Source organism: Schistocerca americana, chromosome 1, assembly GCF_021461395.2.
Source record: "Schistocerca americana isolate TAMUIC-IGC-003095 chromosome 1, iqSchAmer2.1, whole genome shotgun sequence".
Taxonomy (NCBI): Eukaryota; Metazoa; Arthropoda; class Insecta; order Orthoptera; family Acrididae; genus Schistocerca; species Schistocerca americana.
Genome location: NC_060119.1, coordinates 349,344,083 through 349,365,754, shown reverse-complemented (window position 1 = coordinate 349,365,754; position 21,672 = coordinate 349,344,083). Strand labels below are relative to the sequence as shown.

General features: G+C 44.0%; 1 protein-coding gene across 1 annotated transcript in view; it reads left to right on the top strand.

Moving 5' to 3' along the window:
• Nucleotides 1-21,672, top strand: part of LOC124624653 — a 34,995-nt gene that overhangs the window by 8,388 nt on the left and 4,935 nt on the right. Inside the window, exon 2 of the mRNA XM_047149120.1 lies at nt 95-426. Coding sequence (XP_047005076.1) covers nt 95-426 — 332 coding nt within the window. The remainder of the gene's footprint in view (nt 1-94; nt 427-21,672) is intronic.

Genomic DNA, 21,672 nt, shown 5'->3' with positions numbered 1-21,672 from the left:
TTAGTGTACGTAGGGGTGGTGAAATGGAGCAGATGGTGGAGCAGACAGAGGGTGGTGTATTGTGTGTTGTGTACGGTGGTGCGGCTGTCGGCAGGAGGAGACGGTGTACGACCAGCGGCAGAACGGCTCAGAGAACTACCGCGTGCACGTGGACGGCGTGGTGGTGGCCGTGGTGCCGGCCGAGGTGCTGGTGCCGCTCGTCGTGGGAGCCTCTTCCAACAGCGACCTCGAGCACCAGCTGGAGGAGCTGCTCGCCAGCGCCGGAGCCGGGACTGGGAGCTCGGGCTCAGCCTCCGGCAAGCCGCAGCCGCCTCCAGAGGGCGGCCACACCAAGCCGCCCGCCAAGCCGACGCCTCCTCCACCCTCACCTCAGTCCACCAACTCTGAGGACAGCAAGCTGCCTCAGGGAGGCGAGAAGCCCAATAAGTAAGTACACCGCACGAGGACAGGGCCGTTTCACGTTAGCAGTACGGTTAGACATACTGCTTAGCCTTTATTGCTTACATGAGCTGTAGGGGAGGAAGCATCCTGCATATAGAGGGGTCCAAAAAAATGTAGCCACTGTTTAAAAGTCCATATCTTGCAAACTAATTGACGGAGTTGTCTCATTTTTGGTGAAAGTTTAGCTTAAAGTCCAACTTAAAGATATCGCTGTAGGTGTTCGAAATGGTCACCATTAACATCCACACACAAAAGATGCCGCCGAACTGTAGCACAAACTACTGACTGCAACGTCTTCACTTGGATATTTGCACAGGAATGTACGATGGATTCTCGAAGTTCATCCAGTGTGCGTGGCTTTTGTCGATAAACGACGTCCTTTAGTGTTCCCCACAGGTAAAAGTCCAGAGGAGTTAGGTCTGGGGAACGTGGTTGATACTCCACAGCACCTCTACGGCCTATCCATGTTCCTGGTAGATTTCCGTCGAGATACGCCCTAATGCGATTTTGGTAGTGGGCTGGGGCACCATCTTGTTGAAAGTAAACTCTTTCGTCTCCATACAAGTCTCGGATGGCAGGTAAAGTGGATGTCTGAAGCTTCTGAAGGTAAACATCACCGGTAACTGTCCAGTCAAAGAAGAATGGCCCAATCAAGCCCCGGTAAGACAACCCACACCACACATTTACTCCTGGCAAATTCACGGCTTTGTCTACATGGACGCTCGGATTTTCGGCGGCCCAGTAGATGCAATTGTGCCGGCCGCGGTGGTCTCGCGGTTCTAGGCGCTCAGTCCGGAACCGCGCGACTGCTACGGTCGCAGGTTCGAATCCTGCCTCGGGCATGGATGTGTGTGATGTCCTTAGGTTAGTTAGGTTTAAGTAGTTCTAAGTTCTAGGGGACTGATGACTACAGATGTTAAGTCCCATAGTGCTCAGAGCCATTTGAACCGTTTTTAGATGCAATTGTGGCGATTTACTGTACTATTGAGTTTGAACTGTGCCTCATCAGACCACACAATCATCTCTGTAAACTCTTCATCGTTGCGCACCATGTTACTAAGCTACTCGCAGTACTCCATTCTACCATCTGGGTCGTCCTCGTTCATTGCGTGTAGCAATCGTGGGATGTAGCGCTTACACTTTGCTGTCTTCAAAATTCGCCGAACACTTGAGCGACTCACTCCAGTTTCACGGCCACACTGTCTCACAGACTTCTGTGGTGAGCGAGTGAGCCGGCGGCTGGTGCCCGAGCAGTTCCAGGCGCTTCAGTCTGGAACCGCGCGATCGCTACGGTCGCAGATTCGAATCCTGCCTCGGGCATGGATGTGTGTGATGTCCTTAGGTTAGTTAGGTTTAAGTAGTTCTAAGTTCTAGGGGACTGATGACCTCAGATGTTAAGTCCCATAGTGCTCAGAGCCATTTGAACCATTTCTTGAGCGAGTGAATTGTTGTAACACACGACGAGAGTTAGCTGGACTTGTTACTGTTACAGGTCGTCCAGATCGTTGTTTGTGTACATTTTTAAAGCAGCCTTCGGCTTCAAATTTGTCTCAAATGCCACGAATCGTTAAACGTGTCGGTGGCTCTGTTTGATACTCATTTCGCCGTTGACGTTCAACCTCATTAATGTTTTCGTACTTAAAATATCACTTTAAAACTAACTTCCTTTCATCGAATGTAAACCTTGCGCCAACCCTGTTTACTCGAGTAACTAGGTGCAACTACGAACAAAACACTTGCTATCTGGCGACTGTCAGACTGTCATGTGACAAAAAAAAAAAAAAAAAAAAACGCAATACAACGCTTGTGTGGCTATGGCCGGAACTACAAACTATTACACTACCAAAGATGAGACAACTCCGTCAATTAGTTTTCCAGTTATGGACTTTTAAACAGTGGATACATTTTTTTGGACCCCTCTGTATAATAGCCGGACGCTGCTGACTGAGTAGATTCGTTTTAATCCAAGTCACAGGTAGGATACAGTGGGAGACGGCGCGAACTCCTGCAGTCACAACTGTTCAGAAACCTGTAGATCACATTTGCTAAGAAATCGTTCAGGTGGCTTGGCTGGAGTCCACGGAATGAGCACCGCAGCTTCTGCCTACCCTCGGCGCTCGCTGCTCTCTGTGTTCCACTGGATACAGCCGCGAGAATCATATCCTGTTGCGTCCAGCTCTTGATCCTGGTTTTGTTTCCCCACAAAAGTAATCTGCTGCTCCCTATCGGCGCGGTCATATGCGACCACAACGGGATGAGGTCAAGACAGGGCGCTCGCCCCCCCCCCCCCCCCCCTTCACCCTCTGGGAAGAGGGTGTACAGAGTTTAGTCAGTTGCAACATTACGTTGCATTTGTTCTTGTGGCGTCTCGAAACTGACTAACTCATTTACACGATAGTGGCAATTTCAGAGCCTTTGGCTCCTTCTTTGTCGATAAATTTCTCAGGACGCCATGGTCTGGTCTTCTGATGATGTCTTTTCTAATCACTGAGGCACAAATATGAACAGTCCCTTTGATACTCGTATATCTAATCTGTCTAGTATCAGTCTGTTGCAGAATTTCAAGACAACAGACAAGAAACCGCAGTATTCAGTTCCGCATTTAAAAATGTGCTCACGCATTGGAATACAAGCGTACTAATGTCTTATCGCCACCAACTATAAAAAGTGTGATACATTGTTTGCAGTAATACTAAAAGTAAGACTGCGGAGGATTTAAAAGCTATGACGTTAACATCCTTCTATCACAGGACCCTAGAACATATTTTAAGCTCTGGTGCTGTTATATTCCCGAACGAAAATAAGCTGCTGTAAGAGAATCAACACGTGTTCAGGAAAAAAATCTACTTCCACAGGTACATACGAAGGGCTTATTTCAATAGTGGTACAAGTCCATTTTTGTTCATATTGAGATACAGAGTCCTAAAGTTAAATGAGCGCTGAAAAATATGCCGTTGTGATAACGAAATGTTCAAGCATATGGCTTCTTGCTAGAGATGAACCTTTCTTTGTGTTTGTTTGGCACATTAATTTCAGAAGCATCATAGACAGAAAATTGGAGGTAATGGACTTGTACCACTATTGAAATAAGCCCTTCATATGAACTCTGCAAACCACATTGAAGTGAATGGTAACGTATGTTATGGGTTTTTCTCGTACCTATCGCGAATGGAGCGGAGGATAATGACCGTTTAGACACCTCTGTGCGTGCTGTAATTAGTCTAACCTTGTCTCACAGTCCCCATAGAAGAGATACGTAGGAGGATAAAGAATTTCTCTAGATTATTCACTTAATATTGGTTCTCCAAACTTTTTAAGTAGCCCTTCGCTGGATGACTGGTGTCTGTCTTTGCAACATGTATGTAACACTGTGCCGTGAGTCGAATATGTGACCGTTTGTATCGGCTATCTCTAGACATGTTCGATACTCCTTGTTAGCCCCATTTGGATTATGTCCCATACATTTTAGTAATATCCTAGAATGAGCCACAAGAGTGTTTTATACGCAATCTCATCTGTAGATTGATTATATTTCCCTAGTATCCTGCCAATGAGCTAGGTCTACCCCTGAGCCTACGACTAAGCCTACCGATCAATCTATTTCATATTCCTACAAATTATGACACCCAGGTATCTGAATGAATTGACTGATTCCAATATAGTCGAAGGATACTACTAGAGGCGTTCAGTAACAAATGCAACACTTTTTTTTCTGAAAGAAAGTTGGTTTTATTCAGGGTTCCAACATATTATTTTCCACTCTTTCAGCATAGTCTTCGTTCAGTGTCAGGATCTTACGCCACCTTACTGGGGGGGGGGGACCTGTATGCCCGCATGGGTCGATGTCGGGCATCAGCAACCTCCCCATCATCCGTGTACTGCTTCCCGTGGAATGCATCCTTCATTGGACCAAACAGACGGAAGTCGGAAGGTGCGAGGTCCGTGTCGTATTACTCATGAGGAAGGACAGTTGCGATGATGACAGATGCCTCACTCAACGACTCACTCGCTTTTGTTCACTGCCAGGGCTCCGTAGACGTTCTGCAACAGCCTATTAATATATGCGATGCTCTGCTTTCCCACCAAAAGAAAATCGATGACAGCTCTCTGCTTCTACCGACACCAGTTTGAAGGATACGTATAGCGTTGCTACCTATCATAACATCATTAAACTACAGGAGTTAAAGCGGGAATATTCCACGAAGTCCCACAACAAATTCCGCATTTTTTCAACCAAAACTGACGGAAAAACTAACGAACGCCCCTCGTATGTTTTCTCGTTTTGTCAGGCGCATAATTTTACAGTCTGTACATTAAAAGCAAGTTAATAGTCTTTTTACCTCTTGAAATCTTACTAAGATCTGCTTGAATATTTGTGTAATTTTTTCAGGCGGTAGGCCTACTTCATTATAGATAACTGCAACATCTGCGAAAAGTCGGACTTTATTTTAATATTGTCTGCAGGTCATAAATATTGAGTAGGAACAATAATGTTCCACGCACTTTCCTGGACCCCTCCTGAAATTACATCTATTTCGGTCGACGACTCTGCACCCAAGATAACACCCACCATCCTCTCTACTACAGGATCCTCAGTCCAAATTTTGTTTGATGCGCCATATAATCATTCTTTTGTTAATAAAGGTTTATGTAGTACAGAGGTGAACACTGTTCGGAAGTTGATAAATACCGCATTCATCTGAATGCCTTCATTTCAGGATTTCATGTGAGAAAACGTAAGCTATGTTTCGCATGATCGATGATTTCAGTAACCACACTGTTTGGTATGGAGAAGGTTATTCTGTTCCGGAAAACTCATTACATTTGAATTTAGAATATTTTCTAGGATTCTACAACAAATGTACGCCGATGTAATTGGACGGTAGTTTTTGTGGATCGTCCATCCTGTAGACGTGTGTGACCTATGGTTTCTCTCAGTCCCTGGTTGCAGTTTTTGTTCAAGGGATCCACGGTATATTATGGTTAAAATGAGAGCCAATTCAGCTGCAGATTCTTTACAGACTCTGACATGGATTCCATCGGGCTCGGGAGCCTTGTTTAGTTTCAGTGATTTTAAATGTTTCTCAACGACGTTAGTACTGCTATGTACCGAGTGTCACTCCTGAAAGATGTCAGGCTCATTTTCTCTGGTGCTTCGGCAGATATTTATAGTTTCGTTTTTGCAACGTGTAGCTGGAGTCAGCCCACAATCATCTTACCTAGCACGTCTCACGTATGACGCCCAGCTTTGACGGAAACCGTCTGTTTGTTTCCGTTACAAATAAAATTATTTTTAAATCGTGCCCTTTCGATAGAGTATGATAAGTCAGTCTAAAGCGATATTCGTTTTACAGTGGAATGATGAGAGTTGTGACAACTACCGATAAGGCCACAGATCTTCAATCGAATTTTCTCACCACTAGGAAGAAGATTTTTTCGGTCTTATCATCTACGAGAAATCATGAAAGACACGATCATACCACTGTGGCCGTTTCACGTAAGCATAGCCGTTATACATATTTCAGAAATCATCAGAATATTTACTAACCATGTGAGCCATTCAACGTTGCTGAAACTCCAACCTCTGTCCATCCTTCTTCGAGCGCCCGAGGATCTTATTCTCACGTCTTTACGGTATTGCATCGGAAAGTGACCAAAACACTGCTCTCCGCGAACAAACATGACTGAACTCGGGTTTATGAAAATAACGCCTGTCCAAATAATGGGACCTGAGATGATTTGAACATGAGCCCCTTTCAAATAATAATAGAAGTTGTTACTATGCTCCTCCTAAAACTCCTTTCGAATATGCCCAACGGTACTGACCGACCGCCGTGTCATCCTCAGGCGACAGGCGTCGCTGGATGCGGATAAGGAGGGGCCTGTGGTCAGCATCCTCCTGTTCTCAGTTTTCGTGACCGGAGCCGCTACATCTCTGTCAAGAAGCTCCTCAGTTTGCCTCACTAGAGCTGAGTACACTCCGCTTTCCAGCAGCGCTCGGCATATCGGACGGTCACCTATCCAAGTGCTAGCCAAACCCAACAGCGGTTAACTTCGGTGATCTGGTAAGAACCGGTGTTACAACTGCGACAAGGCCTTTGGCATTCTAGAAAATGAAGAGTCTAGCTCGTTTAAAGTTTTTTGTTTTGTGAATTAGCTATTCCCGGCGACCTGAAACTGCGGCCGTGTGGTTAAACGGAAAAGAAAGCACACGTTTATAATATGTATGGAAATTGTATCTTCAAAAATGGCTCTGAACACTATGGGACTTAACATCTGAGGTCATCAGTCCCCTAGAACTTAGAACTACTTAAACCTAACTAACCTAAGGACATCACACACACCCATGCCCGAGGCAGGATTCGAACCTGCGACCGTAGTGGTCACGCGGTTCCAGACTGAAGCGCCTAGAACCGCTCGGCCATATATTGTATCTTCTTTTCTCCCCTATCTCTGTCCATCTCCTCTTCCCCCTCTGTTCGTCCACCTACTCCTCCTCCCCCCTCTTTCTGTTCACCACCTACTCCCCCTTTATCCTCTCCCTCCATCTCCTTCTGTCCGCTCTCTCACCCCCTCTCTGTCCATTACCACCTCCCCCTCTCCCCCTCCCTTTCTATGTCCAGATATATATATATATATATATATATATATATATATATATATATATATATACGCCCGAATGTTCATTAGAGCATTTCGTTAAAATTCAAAGTGAATCGGTCAAGAACTTTTCGAGATTTTTGGTAATAACGTTTCCTCTTTATATGTTACACATTTATTTATATATTGTATTAAAAATAGATGTGTGAAAACATGTGGGTGTTCGATTGCAACGTTGCATCAAAATTTCAAAGCAATCGGCGAGGAACTTGAGAAATTTACGTTTTTGTACCAACGAGCATTAGCATTTTTATTAATAATAAATGAATAGCATTAGTTTGTAGGTGTATAAAAACGTGCGTAATCAAATGCAACTTTGTGTCAAAGCAGTCGGTGTAGACCTTTCGGAGATATATGACTTTCATCGAACGGACGTTTTCATTTGTATGGGCAACAAAGCAGTACGTTCAGCAGTAGACATGTTCAGCATACGCTGCAATGTGTAAACGTGTGGGTAGAAGATGCAGTTAGTTAAGTGAAGAGGAGAAGTATCCTTCAAAGCTACCTTCAAGTTGCCTACTATTCCGTTTAGCGATATGACCGCAGTACCGCACTGCTGTGCGGCTTGCCGTTCCGTTCCTTTGAAGGCGTAAAATGCGTTCGTTGCTCAAAGGATACGTATACGGGGTGAAATCCAGCTTCACGAGAAAATTCCTGAGGCTGTTCAGGAAGATTTTCTGAGTGTTTTGTTGTAAAGGAACGTCATCTCCGGTGACTCGTTACATGTAACTGCATTTGGGTTTGATTCCTTTACCCCGTTCATCTTTGTATCTGTACTGCTCCGAAAACATCGTTGAAATGTCGACGATATGCTCGATCTGGTTGGCAACAGACTTGGTCCATTCTCTCACGGTACTTACCACTGATAACTATTCGGCCTCAAGCTTGCATTCAGTACTGCCTGGTCCTGTCACACGTTTGTTTTCCAGCAGTACTAGTTACATGTTAATGGCGATTCAGTGTAGTAAGGACAGTTAATTGACGAAGAGTTGGCTAACATGCACCTCATGTATAGGTTCATTCAATGCAGTGGAACAGATGCAAAACGACGTTATTCCTACAGCGACGGCAATTACGTCCAGTAGGAACCCGAGTTACTCTCCGCGTATAAAATGTTCAAATACGAGTAACTTACGGGAATGCAGCAGGGTGGTGTCTTCGAGAACCGCATTACTATCTCATTCAACTATTTCGTAACTCGGCGAACCTCCGCAAGCGACGACACATTTCCTTACTGCACAGGTAAACAATGAGAAACTTGAGTTTCTGAGTTTCTCCTGGCAAACGAAATGTTGAAATAAATAACGGGAATGCAGGCGGGTGACGTCTTCACGTACACACATCATGGTGCTTTTGCATCTGTACACAGGTGCCGAAGAGAAACCACGCCACGTATTAGAATTATTGCATTTTACAGTCTTTTCCACTGTAGTGAAGTTATTTTCCAGAAACAAAGGTAACTGCGTACACACCGAGTTAATCATATAATCATAATAACATTAATACTCTGCAAAGAGCCACCCGAGACCAAGAGCCTCTTATACCACAATTATCAGGAAATAACCCTGAACGAGCCCCGAAGTTATTGTTGCTGGATTTCATCCTGGGTTCATCCTGTATGGGAGCTTGGACGATATTTTATCTGACTCAGTTGCTAAGGTCGTTAACGTACGCTGGTGCGGTGACATTCGACTTAGAAGCAACCAGTTCATATCTTGGCTTCGGAGCATCCATGTATTAAATACTCAGAAGAAGGCGATAGTGAATATCTTATAAAGCTCGAGTTTCATCCCAAACATGATGCGGTTTAAATATAGAAACCGTTGTATACTGGGTCCATGCCGTAGTGTTGGATATGGACCAGTGTTTGCTTACGCAGGTACACTACAGTGTTGAGAAAAGGGAATGTCTTAAAGAATCCTTAAGCTCTAAGCCAAGTGCTATACGGCAACAAAGAACCTCAACTAGCTTTTGACGTTCCGATTATTCCTTATGATTTCGTGATTCGTTTAAAGTCAACTTAGAAGCTGTGCAGCCAGAGGAAAGACCAGAAAAACTTTCTTTCCTTTCACACATGATCTCTTTCTGTACGCCCAGTATCAAGCTAAAAAGCATCTTGTTCTGTTATATGGGAAAGGGTGAATAAAGTCCAAACAGAAGTGATAGCAGGGCACGAATCCTATGATAGCTGTGATATATCCCAAGCTGCTTTTATTGTTGTTCTTTAAATGTTAACGAAGTAGAGCTAATACGGTTGGCAGCGGCACGACGTCACTGTTCAGACATAATACGAGGGGCGTTCAGAAAGTAAGCTCCGATCGGTCGCGAAATGGAAACGACTATGAAAATCCGATAAAGCTTTGCACAGATGTGTTGGGTAGTGTCTCTAGTATAACCCCAGTTAGCATCACGTCGCTCTTCTCATTTCTGAGCTCGCAGTGAGTGCGTAAAGACGTCTAGAAAATAGTGTCTGCCGCCAAGTACGAGGGCCTGGTGAGAAATTTCTCCTGAAGCTATGCAGCTAACATTACATAACTGTCGTGCTGTTTCTTCTTCAAGACAATTCTCAGCCGCATTCTGCGGGGGCAATGAAGATGCTCCTGCATCGTTTTCAAATGGAAATGTGAGATTACCCACAATACAGTCCGCAATTGTCTCCCCCGGAGTTTCATCTCTGGTCACATGAACCGCTGTCTTTGAAGACAACATTTTGTCACAGACAACGAGGTGTAGGCCAGCGTGGAGAATTGGCGGAAAGCACTGGCGGCTGCCTTCTATGATGAGGCTATTGAAAAGTTGGTACAACGCTATGACAAAAGTCTAAGTCAGAACGGCGACTACGTAGAGAAGTAGCTGAAAGGTGTAGCTAATTGTTACAAGTAAAACTTTTCTGATGTTCACTGTGGTTTCAATTTGGCAATCAATCGGAACTTACTTTCTGAACAGGCCTCGTATTTGTCACTTTTTGTCCATGTTATCACAATACTTATATACGTCAAAAATAGCGCTTATCTGTGGCTACTGACTGTATTTCTAAAGCATGCATTAACAGTTGTTTGAAGGGACAGTAATTCGTGAAGAACAGTGAAGTTGGAGTTTTTCATAAGTATCTCCATTCATTCAGTGTTAAATAAAATAAGTTAGATAAAATTTTAAAAACGGAAATAAATTAAAGTGTTATACAGCTGCAGAATGCATTGTCTTGTGGATAATGCAGATGTCTCCATACCTATGTATTACGTCTTCACTTGACCTTGATTGATCTAGTGATGATGTATAAGTTGAAACGGATAATCAAACAAAATAGTCACTACAGAACCTGTGACTTGCATGTAATTTTGATAGCGTTCATAATAGCATTGATACATCCTTCAAATTGAGTGGAAGTAGGAGGGTCGCTCAATAAATAACGAGTGACCTCTCGGGAAATAACAAGTTCATTTGGTTTCTTAAATTGCTGCTACCAACAAGACCGATGCGTCCTGCGAGTAGCGAAATACCCCTACATGAGGAAACACTGCACTATCATTGGATAACCATGCCCGCCAGCAGGACGCTCCTTGTTTGTGACTTTTTTGTCCTTAGTTGAATTCCTGTGTCCAGTTGAACAAAAACTTCCCTGAAATACAGTTCTAACCAAATACGGGACGAATTTCGCTATGGAAATGCAAATCGCGCTGTTCTTATCGGGTACACACTCTTACATACTGTTCTGACCGTAGATCATTAACCACTGGCCGCGGAATACTGTGTATCGGTTACATTCCACGTGACATGTACTGCCGCCATCTAGATATGTATATGCGTGAACTTTCTAGCAATATGCCGTATTCTGGCGTTTGCGATTTATTTATTGACTCACCCTTGTTAGTTACAGCGGACTGTTTTTCATAAGACTTTTTTTTTTACTTACAATGTAAGACGCTAGAACCCCTTTTATTGTCTCCATATTGTGTGTGAGATCGGACCAGACTGGGCATAATGATATCGACGACAACGTGCGACATGATCATCAGTGTTTGACGCAACTGGATCTACGAGACAGCTGCAAGTGGCGGCCTTGGAGATCTCATATGTACCGTTGTAGTTGACAGCGGGAATGGGATAACACTGCAAACGCATTTCCACGACGACATCATAGTGTACTGCCGTCCACTGTCCTGTTATAAATTGTCTTATGGAACCAAAGTGCAATATGCAGAGCCACACGGTGTCTGCAAGTAACTCTGCACTGTTGCAGTTGCGGGTATCACTTCGAATGTCACCATTTGGCTGCTCTGACCAGCAAATCGTTAGCGATGATTTTGGGTCGTGCCTCTGTAAAAATGAAGTGAAGCGCTCACCACAAATCCATCAGACACATCAAGCTCGAATAAACTAAACATGTTATTGAACGACTGCAACGGTGGCGTGATGCGGGAAAGACAAGTTAAGCGGCGCGCGGGCGGCCGTTGTTGACAAGGCTCTACATGTATGTGCTAAACAGGCAAGACAACACACGGTACATGGAGCTCGAGAAATAACAACAACTGGCTACCGGCTAGCCTCTCCCACTTCACTCGCTGAACGTCAGCCACGAAGTTGGCTTAATTGAGGTATAGTGGCCGACACAGACTAGATTCGTCACTAAAAATGGCCAGCCATTGCCGTCACGTACAAAAAAAAAAAAAAAAAAAAGAAAAAAAAAAAAAGAAAACAGTCAATACTGCCACTGCGCGATAATGATGGAAATGTTGTCGATGATGGTGCCACTAAAGCGGAGTTACTAAATACAGATTTCCGTAATTCCTTCACGAAAGAAGACGAAGTAAATATTCCAGAATTCGAAACCAGAACAGCTGTTAGCATGAGTGACATAAAAGTAGATATCTTACGTGTTGCGAAACAACTCAAATCACTTAAGAAAGTCAAGTCTTCCGGTCCAGATGGTATACCAATCAGGTTCCTTTTAGAGTATGCAGACACAATAGCGCCTTTCTCAGCAATCATTTACAACCGCTCGCTTGACGAAAGGTCTGTTCGTAAAGACTGGAAAGTAGCACAGGTCACGCCAATATTCAAGAAAGGAAATAGGAGTAACCCATTGAATTACAGACCCATATCACTGACCTCATTTTGCAGTAGGATTTTGGAGCATATATTGTACTCGAACATTATGAATCACCTTGAAGAAAATGACTAATTGAAACATAACCAACAAGGATTCAGAAAATATCGTTCTTGTGCAACACAGCTAGCTCTTTATTCCCATCAAGTAATGAGTGCTGTCGACAAGCGATCTCAGATCGATTCCATAGTCCTAGATTTCCAGAATGCTTTTGATACCGTTCCTCACAATAGATATTAATCAAATTGCGTGCATGTGGAGTATCGTCTCAGTTGTGTGACTGGATTCGTGATTTCCTCTCAGAGAGGTCACAGTTCGTAGTGATAGAGTATGAATCATCGAGTAGAACAGAAGTGATATCTGGCGTTCAGCAAGGTAGTGTCATAGGCCCTCTGCTGTTACTGATTTGCATAAATGATCTCGGTGATAATCTGAGGAGCCACCTTAGGCTGTTTTCAGATGACGCTGTAACTTACCGTCTAGTAAAATCATCAGACGATCAATTCCAATTAAAAATTATCTAGAGAGAATTTCTGTATGGTGCGAAAAGTGGCAATTGGCACTAGATAAAGAAAAGTGAAGGTTATCCACATAGGTACTAAAAGAAATCCGAATCTAAGGGCTGTCAATTCGACTAAATACCTAGGACTTACAATTACGAGCAACTTAAATTGGAAAGACCGCATAGATAATATTGTGGGGAAGACGAAACAAGGACTGCGCTTTGTTGGCAGAACACTTACAAGATGGGACAAATCCACTGAAGAGACAGCCTACATTACACATGCCCCTCCTGTGCTGGAATATTGCTGCGCGGTGTGGGATCCTTACCAGGTAGGACTGACGGAGGACATCGAAAAAGTGCAAAGAAGGGCAGCTCCTTTCGTGTTATCGCGCAATGGGGGTGAGAGTGTCACTGATACGATACGCGACTTGGGGTGGCAGTCACTGAAACAAAGGCTGTTTTCTTTGCGGCGAGACCTATTTACGAAATTTCAATCACCATCTATCTCTTCCGAATGTGAAAATATTTTTTTGACACCCACCTACGTAGTGAGAAATGATCATCATAAGAGAAATCAGAGCTCGAACGGAAAGATTTAGGTGTTTCTTTTTCCCACGTACCATTTGAGAGTGGAATGGTAGGGAAGTAGTATGAAAATGGTTCGATGAACCCTTTGCCAGGCACTTAAGGGTGAACTGCAGAGTAACCATGTAGATGTAGATGTAGAAATCATTAAACATTACTGTTAGTCAATAAGACTCAGTTAAGCTGATCGGATGATCATGCCATCGAAACTAGAGGCTGAATAAAGTAACGCTTTTTTGTAGCTTTCTGGTGGTCATACCTCCCTTTCTCAAGTAATTTCAAGCTGTTGAGCACCATCCGCTAAAATATATACAGACCATTTCCAGTTTGTAGCAGTCCATCATGCCCTTTCATGACACTATTGCATACGGTAGTGACGGCTGATTGGGGTCACTTAGATGGCAGTATTTTATTAGGGGCGCCTATCATGGCCTGTAGAAGACACACATCAACGTCCGAGAGGGACGAAACATCGATTTAGTCTCGATAAACAGTTTGTGAATGACGTACAGAAATTAGCCGCTTTGCATGTCCAACGTGAATGGATCGATCTCTATTAGGAACATAGAAGCAGTTAACTAGCTTGACGTGTACCACAACAGACACGAGACTGTACTATAAATACTTCGTATGAAATAGAAATGTAGATACAACAAGCACGCATGTAGGACAAGAGTGACATAACCTGAAAAACTAGGACCAATCTGAGACAAATCTAAGATACTATATACTTTACGACCACTGCCCACCGTGAAATTGAGTACCTCTGCTGGCGATGCAGGCACGTGACACGCTAGTGAAAGTATTGTTTGGTGCATACGTTCATAGTGTTTTTGTTTTGCATTTTGGTATTTCGGTTGTTATGGGTTTATTTATCGACCTGAGTTAACATATTGTCATTTTGTCATTTGGAGACAGCGATTGGAGGTGCGGACGCTAGAAAATGGAGTGCCAAGTGAAGAAATCAGAACGTTCCCGACATTTTCTTCTGTTTGAGTTCAGTAGAGGCAGCCAGAAAGATTTGCGCCGTGTACGGGATAATCCCATTGGAGAGCGCACAGTAAGAAAACGTTTTTCTTGTCTTAAGGAGGATCGTTTTGACATTAGTGACACTCCACGTTCAGGAAGACCTTCGGGGTTTGATGAAGATCGTTTAAGCGTATTAGTCCGCAATGATTTACATCATTGTACTCTAGAACTGGCAAATGTGATGAACTGTGATCATTCCGCCATCGTGCGACATTTTCGTGTAATGGGGAAGGTTCAAAAATCGGGTGTATGGGTACCGCATGCACTAAGCCAAAAGCACAAAAATTTGTGGGTGGACATATGTGCATCTCTCCTTGCTCGCCGTCGATTGGCTCGTAAACAACGCCGACACATTCCTACCCCGTATCGTTACTGGTCACGAGAAATGAAGTCCGTATACTAACATAAGGCCAAACAAAGCGGAACTTCCCGTAGAAAGACCAGTGGGCATCCACAAAAGATAATGTTATGCATCTGGTGGAACAGCGACGGTGCGGTACGATATGAATTGCTTCCCCGAGCTGTAGCCATCACTTCTGACATTTATTGTCAACAGCTGCGAAGTCTTGCAGACGCAGTCCAAGAACAACAACCAGGAAGACTGCGTGAAGTGATGCTACTCCACGATAACGCCCGTTCGCATTCTGTTAGACCGTCACTATATAGGATTTGGGTTGCTGACGTTGCTCACCTCATCTTGTACCCTCAGATTTTCACCTTCTCCGCTCTCTGTCGAACAGCCTTCAAGGAATTTCCTTTCTGGATGAAAATGCGCTCAGAACATGGATCGACGAGTTCATCGCCTGAAAGGCACGTGATTTCTACAGTCGCGGAATCGAAAAGATACCCCAGCGTTGGCAGACTGATGCAAACACTGAAGGAGGGTATATTATTGATGACTCGAGTCTCTGTCATCACATGATATCTTGTGAACCATGGATGAGGGGTATCAGACGGATGCCATATTCCTTGACTCCCGGAAAGCGTTTGACTCGGTGCCCCACTGCAGACTCCTAAGGTACGAGCATATGGGATTGGTTCCCAAATATGTGAGTGGCACGAAGACTTCTTAAGTAATAGAACCCAGTACGTTGTCCTCGATGGTGAGTGTTCATCGGAGGTGAGGGTATCATCCGGAGTGCCCCAGGGAAGTGTGATAGTTCCGTTGTTGTTTTCTATCTACATAAATGATCTTTTGGATAGGGTGGATAGCAATGTGCGGCTGTTTGCTGATGATGCTGTGGTGTACGGGAAGGTGTCGTCGTTGAGTGACTGTAGGAGGATACAAGATAACTTGAACAGGATTTGTGATTGGTGTAAAGAATGGTAGTGAACTCTAAATATAGATAAATGTAAATAAATGCAGATGAATAGGAAAAAGAATCCCGTAATGTTTGAATACTCCATTAGTAGTGTAGCGCTTGGCACAATCACGTCGATTAAATATTTGGGCGTAACACTGCAGAGCGATATGAAGTGGGACAAGCATGTAATGGTAGTTGTGGGGAAGGCGGATAGTCGTCTTCGGATCATTGGTAGATTTTTAGGAAGATGTGGTTCATCTGTAAAGGAGACCGCTTATAAAACACTAATACGACCTATTCTTGAGTACTGCTCGAGCGTTTGGGATCCCTATCAGGTCGGATTGAGGGAGGACATAGAAGCAATTCAGAGGTGGGCTGCTAGATTTGTTACTGGTAGGTTTGATTATCACGCGAGTGTTACGTAAATGCTTCAGGAACTCGGGTGGGAGTCTCTGGAGGAAAGGAGGCGTTCTTTTCGTGAATCGCTACTGAGGAAATTTAGAGAACCAGCATTTGAGGCTGACTGCAGTACAATTTTACTGCCGCCAACTTATATTTCGCTGAAAGACCACAAAGATGAGGTAAGAGAGATTACGGCTCGTACAGAGGCATATAGGCAGTCATTTTTCCCTCGTTCTGTTTGGGAGTGGAACCGGGAGAGAAGATGCTAGTTGTGGTACGAGGTACCCTCCGCCACGCACCGTATGGTTGATTGCGGAGTATGTATGTAGATGTAGATGTAGATCTGCTGTGTTTATTAAACTTATGGAAAAAGGCTTCGAACTTTTGCTCCAACCCAGTAAATGTAAGCGAAGTAGAAACGAATAGGCATCATTCTTGCGAAGATACGGGCCGCAAATGGGGAAATCTATTGAAGTAGGCGACTTTGATAAATGACAAATTTTTATGGCTAGGCGTCTGGAAAAGAGCATTTCGTAATTGGTGTAGCCGGTCGGCTGATACCACGAGAAGGCGACGAGATGTTGGGTAAAAAAATGGTTCAAATGGCTCAGAGCACTATGGGACTTAACATCTATGGTCATCAGTCCCCTAGAACTTAGAACTACTTAAACCTAACTAACCTATGGACAGCACACAACAGCCAACAGATGTTGGGTATCCGCGCCTCATCTTAGAACACGGAGCTCGGAAACTTGGTCGCCCACTACAGCAGGATATTCGGTGAGCAGTGGCAGATATGAAGACAGAGTACCATGTTGGTGCAAGCACAAATGTTTAGGAGCACACCATTCAACGCATATTTTTGAATATGGGACTCCGTACAAGACGAGCACTGACCACTTCATATTGAAAGAACGACATTGTCAATCACGATTCCAGAGCAAACTGTGTCATCGAGACAAGATCGTGGATCAATGAAAACTTATCTGGTCAAAGGAATGACGTATCTTGTTAGACCAGGGCGACGGCCATGTGCGGATACGCTGTCATTCAGGCGAAACGATGCTCGAAACATTCACTGCGTCAGGTGAGCAGATCTGTGTGGTAAGAGAAATGTTCATCTGGGCTTCCTAGGAACCATAACAGCTACGGGCTTCCTGGACAGTGCTGCTAATCACTGCCTCCCTTCGTGCTTGATGTCTTTCCCGGAAGCGGTGGCACCTTCTAGGAAGATAACTGTCCGTGTCACGAAGCCAAAATCGTGCTACCGTGATTCGAACAGCTCGATAGGGAAGTCGCGTTGATGTAGTCGGCAACAGTCCAGCTCATCTGAATTCGATGGAGCAGATCTGGAAATCATCTTGGATTCTAGATTCCTCTCCACAGACCACAGATCCATAATTTACGGGAATTGTGTGTCCTGTGGGTAGGCATCTACTGCCACATATCTCAGGAAACCCAACAAGGACTTGTTCAATCCATGCCACGCAGAGTCGCTGCTGTGTTGCGTATCACAGGTGTATCCGTAAGCGGGCGGTCACAACACTTTTCTTCGTCAGTGTAATTTATACTGACCGAATAATCGTGAAAGAGAACTTTCTATCAAAAACGACGCAGCTCATGTAACGAGAAATTGTACGTCGTCAAGCATTTGCGTCCCAACCCCTGTACAATGTACGCAAATGAAATACAGAATATACCTCTTGTGTGAAAACTGCATGCTTATTGTGTTTTGCACGCATTTCTAGGGGATCGCCCTTCACCTTGGGAACCGTTCCTTTAAGGCGAGCGGAATTTACCGTGAAAGAAGGTGCAGAGCTGAAACCTTGAGCTGCGCCCGTCTAATTCAAATGTCAGACACTAGTGGCGTCATCTCCTGATCGGACACGATCTTGGATTGCCGGTAAATGTTGAGGTCGCATATTAATGTGCAGCAGTTGCTCCGAATAGTACGAGACCTGTTCAGCTGAACGAGATGGTGCAGCAGCGAGATGGACTTGTCTTCTGCAGGATGGTAGTTCAAACCACTGTTCAGCCAGCCTAATTTAGGTTTCACGCTATTTCCCTTAATCGCTTGAGGTGAATGTCAGGATTTTCCCTTTGACAGGACGCGACCAGTCCCACCTTTTACTTCACCTCTAATGACTTTTTTTTTTTTTTTTTTTTTTTTTTTTTTTTTTTTTTTAAGGCATTTCGCACTAGGCTACCGATTTCCGCGTGATGCTATCTATAACGACCTCGCAGGCGAAGGGCGTCAAGCTCAAATCTTCTTTCATTCTATACGGCCTGTTTATCTTTTTGTTACGTACTGAGCCACAACACAAGTTTCAAATCTATTCAAAGACTCCTACCTGTTTCTCTTTCTGAGTGCATCATCAATCAAATTAACTTTTTATCAGAACGGCTTTAAACAAGACTATTATCTCAGGAAGCGGTAAGCTTTCAAGCAACTGGTCGGCGTGTCAGAAACACAAGCAATAGCCAATAACTGACCATAAAGACGGATCATTTTCACTTCGCCTATTATGTAGAATGTACTTCTATCTTCAGTAGCTTTAAGTAGTTGTATACCGAACAAGCTTGTCAAATGTTTGTACCAACGTTTCCAGAGAATTAAGCGGAAAACAAATGTAATCTTTGGAATACCTGTCAACAGCATGGGATATTTTTCGATACTCGTGGAACTGATAAGGTATTGTATATTTCTCGTACATCATTAAAGTTTAAACAGCAGCCTCAGTGATTGACAAGATGTCTTGAGAAGACGATTCCAAAACTTTAGTGGGTAGCGTACATCAAGGAAATCTAACAGTGAGTGAACCTCTGTGTTCAAGTACGCATAATGTTTCATTACGTCAGACTACTACAGTAACTTGTACTTTGTAATACAGGTTCAGTCCAAAGGTTTTCACATTTTAAAATGATACGAAGGAAAGATGAAAACTCTAATAACTCGAGTAGCGTTATAGGATCAGATGAAGCGATGTTCCACTATGGGGAGATCGCCAACCTGCTACTATGTGCCTAATTGCACAAAAAAATACAGAATTTAGAACAGACAAAATTAAATTGCTTTCTCTGTGAGTGTGTGGCGTGATATTCAAAGTATTTCTCTTCTGGCTTTGTTTGACCCTGATACGTAGAATGCACCTTACTCATTGTAGTTTCCCTATTGTGTGGCTGGTCAAAAGATATCTTTTGCGACCTCTTGGCGACGGCAGGCTGCGATAACAGTCCTGATGTTCATATTTAGTATATCTCTCATCATTTTCTGCGAAAATAAGAAAAAAAACTTTAATAACCGGTGGTCTGCAACAACGTAACAACGTTCTCGTAGTCCACAGCTATCGTGGTGCCTTCAATTACTGCCACAGATCCCGTGGCAGCCCAGGCGAACGTCCCCATAGCGTAATACCACCTTCACTAGCCTGACATCCAAACCTCCAGATCTCAGACAAACAGATCGGTGTCAAATGTTGTATGCCGATAGAAAATCAACCAAAACTCTGATTTAGTTCGTATTATAAAATGTAGACTGTCAATAGCAAGGAAAGCGTTTCTGAAGAAGAGAAATTTGTTAATATCGAGTATAGATTTAAGTGTCAGGAAGTCGATTCTGAAAGTATTTGTATGGATTGTAGCCACATATGGAAGTGAAACATGGACGATAACTAGTTTGGACAAGAAGAGAATAGAAGCTTTCGAAATGTGGTGCTACAGAAGAATGCTGAAGATAAGGTGGGTAGATCGCGTAACTAATGAGGAGGTATTGAATAGGATTGGGGAGAAGAGAAGTTTGTGGCACAACTTGACTAGAAGAAGGGACCGGTTGGTAGGACATGTTTTGAGGCATCGAGGGATCACAAATTTAGCATTGGAGGGCAGCGTGGAGGGTAAAAATCGTAGAGGGAGACCAAGAGATGAATACACTAAGCAGATTCAGAAGGATGTAGGTTGCAGTAGCTACTGGGAGATGAAGAAGCTTGCACAGGATAGAGTAGCATGGAGAGCTGCATCAAACCAGTCTCAGGACTGAAGACGACAACAACAACATGTGTTGTCGTCCGGTAGAACACGCGCAAACGGTAATTAAAATTAACACTAGAATTACGGAGCATAGGAAAAGCATAACTGTGAGTAGCTAATACGCATATTATCCGCGAAGAAGGCTGTAGAGCGTTAGATTATAACACCAAGGGTCCTGGGTTAAAATCCCAGTGGTAACAAGTTTTTTACTGTACTGTGTGTGATAGTTTTACATCGGTCTATTAATACTTCAGCATGTGTGATGCAGTTGTTTCTTTATTCTACTGTTTGTTGTTTGGTTGCTTGATTGATTCGGGGGAGGGGACCAAACAGCTAGGTCATCGGTCCCATCCGGTTAGGGGAGGATGGGGAAGAAAGTCGGCCGTGCCCTTACTAAGGATCTATCCCGGCATTCGCCTGAAGTGACTTAATAAAATCACTGAAAATCTGATATCAGGATGGCCAGGCTCGGATTTGAACCATCGTCCTCCCGAATGCGAGTCCACTGCGCCAGAGTACTATGGGACTTAACATGAGGTCATCAGTCCCCTAGAACTTAGAACTACTTAAACCTAACTAACCTACGGACATCACACACATCCATATCCATGCCCGAGGCAGGATTCGAACCTGCGACCGTAGCGGTCGCGCGGTTCTAGACTGAAGCGCCTAGAACCGCTCGGCCACACCGGTCGGCTCACGTGTAAACAGTTAAAAGAAGTCAACAGTGAGGTTTGAACGACTACCTCAAGCTCTAGCAACTCACCCATACGAGATCTACAAGATAATCATTCACAGATACGCTTTTCCTGTATCCGTAGTTCTGGAATTAGTTTTAATTACCTTTTACGCATGTTATACTAGACGACAGTACATAGCACGAACTAAATCGGTGTTTTGGTCGATACTCAATCGGCATGCAACGTCTGGCATCAATCTCGGTATCTGACATCTGGAGGTCAGGGTGTACGTGGCACGGTGCACGTTACGAGCAGGCGGTCATCTGGGTAACGGCGTACTCGTACCCGAAACGTGATTCATTCGACCAGCAGCTGATCACTCTCGATGAGAACGTGCCCGCTGCAATCATCAGTGACAATGTCATCGGGTCATAATGGGAACATATAGACGTAGTTTTACGCGGAGTCTCACGTTCAACAATGTGCGCTGAACTGCGTGCTCCGGAACACTTGATGCTGCACCAGCATTTTACTCTGTCGTCAGATCTGTCACTGATCGCTAACTATCCGGTTTTCGAGAGCGGCCAGGCCTCCGACCCCCACGTTCCGTGATGAGGCGTTGATGTCCAACAACCTGCCGTCTATCTGCTGGCAAGAAGGTTTCAAATAACATAAAGGCTTACATGGATGGGAATAAAACTAGATCTACAGAGGCTACAATATGAAAAAAGGGAGAAAATGGGATAGCTCATATTCTAAGTTATAAAAGTAGAATGAAAATTAAAATAAAAGTTGTATTGGAGATGAATTACACTGAAAAGTTGATGTGTTTATGAAGGGTGAGGGAACGGATGAAAATTTATATCCAGGCTGGGATTCGAACCCGGGTCTCCTGGTCACAAGGGAGATAGTCTAACCACTACGCCATCCTGG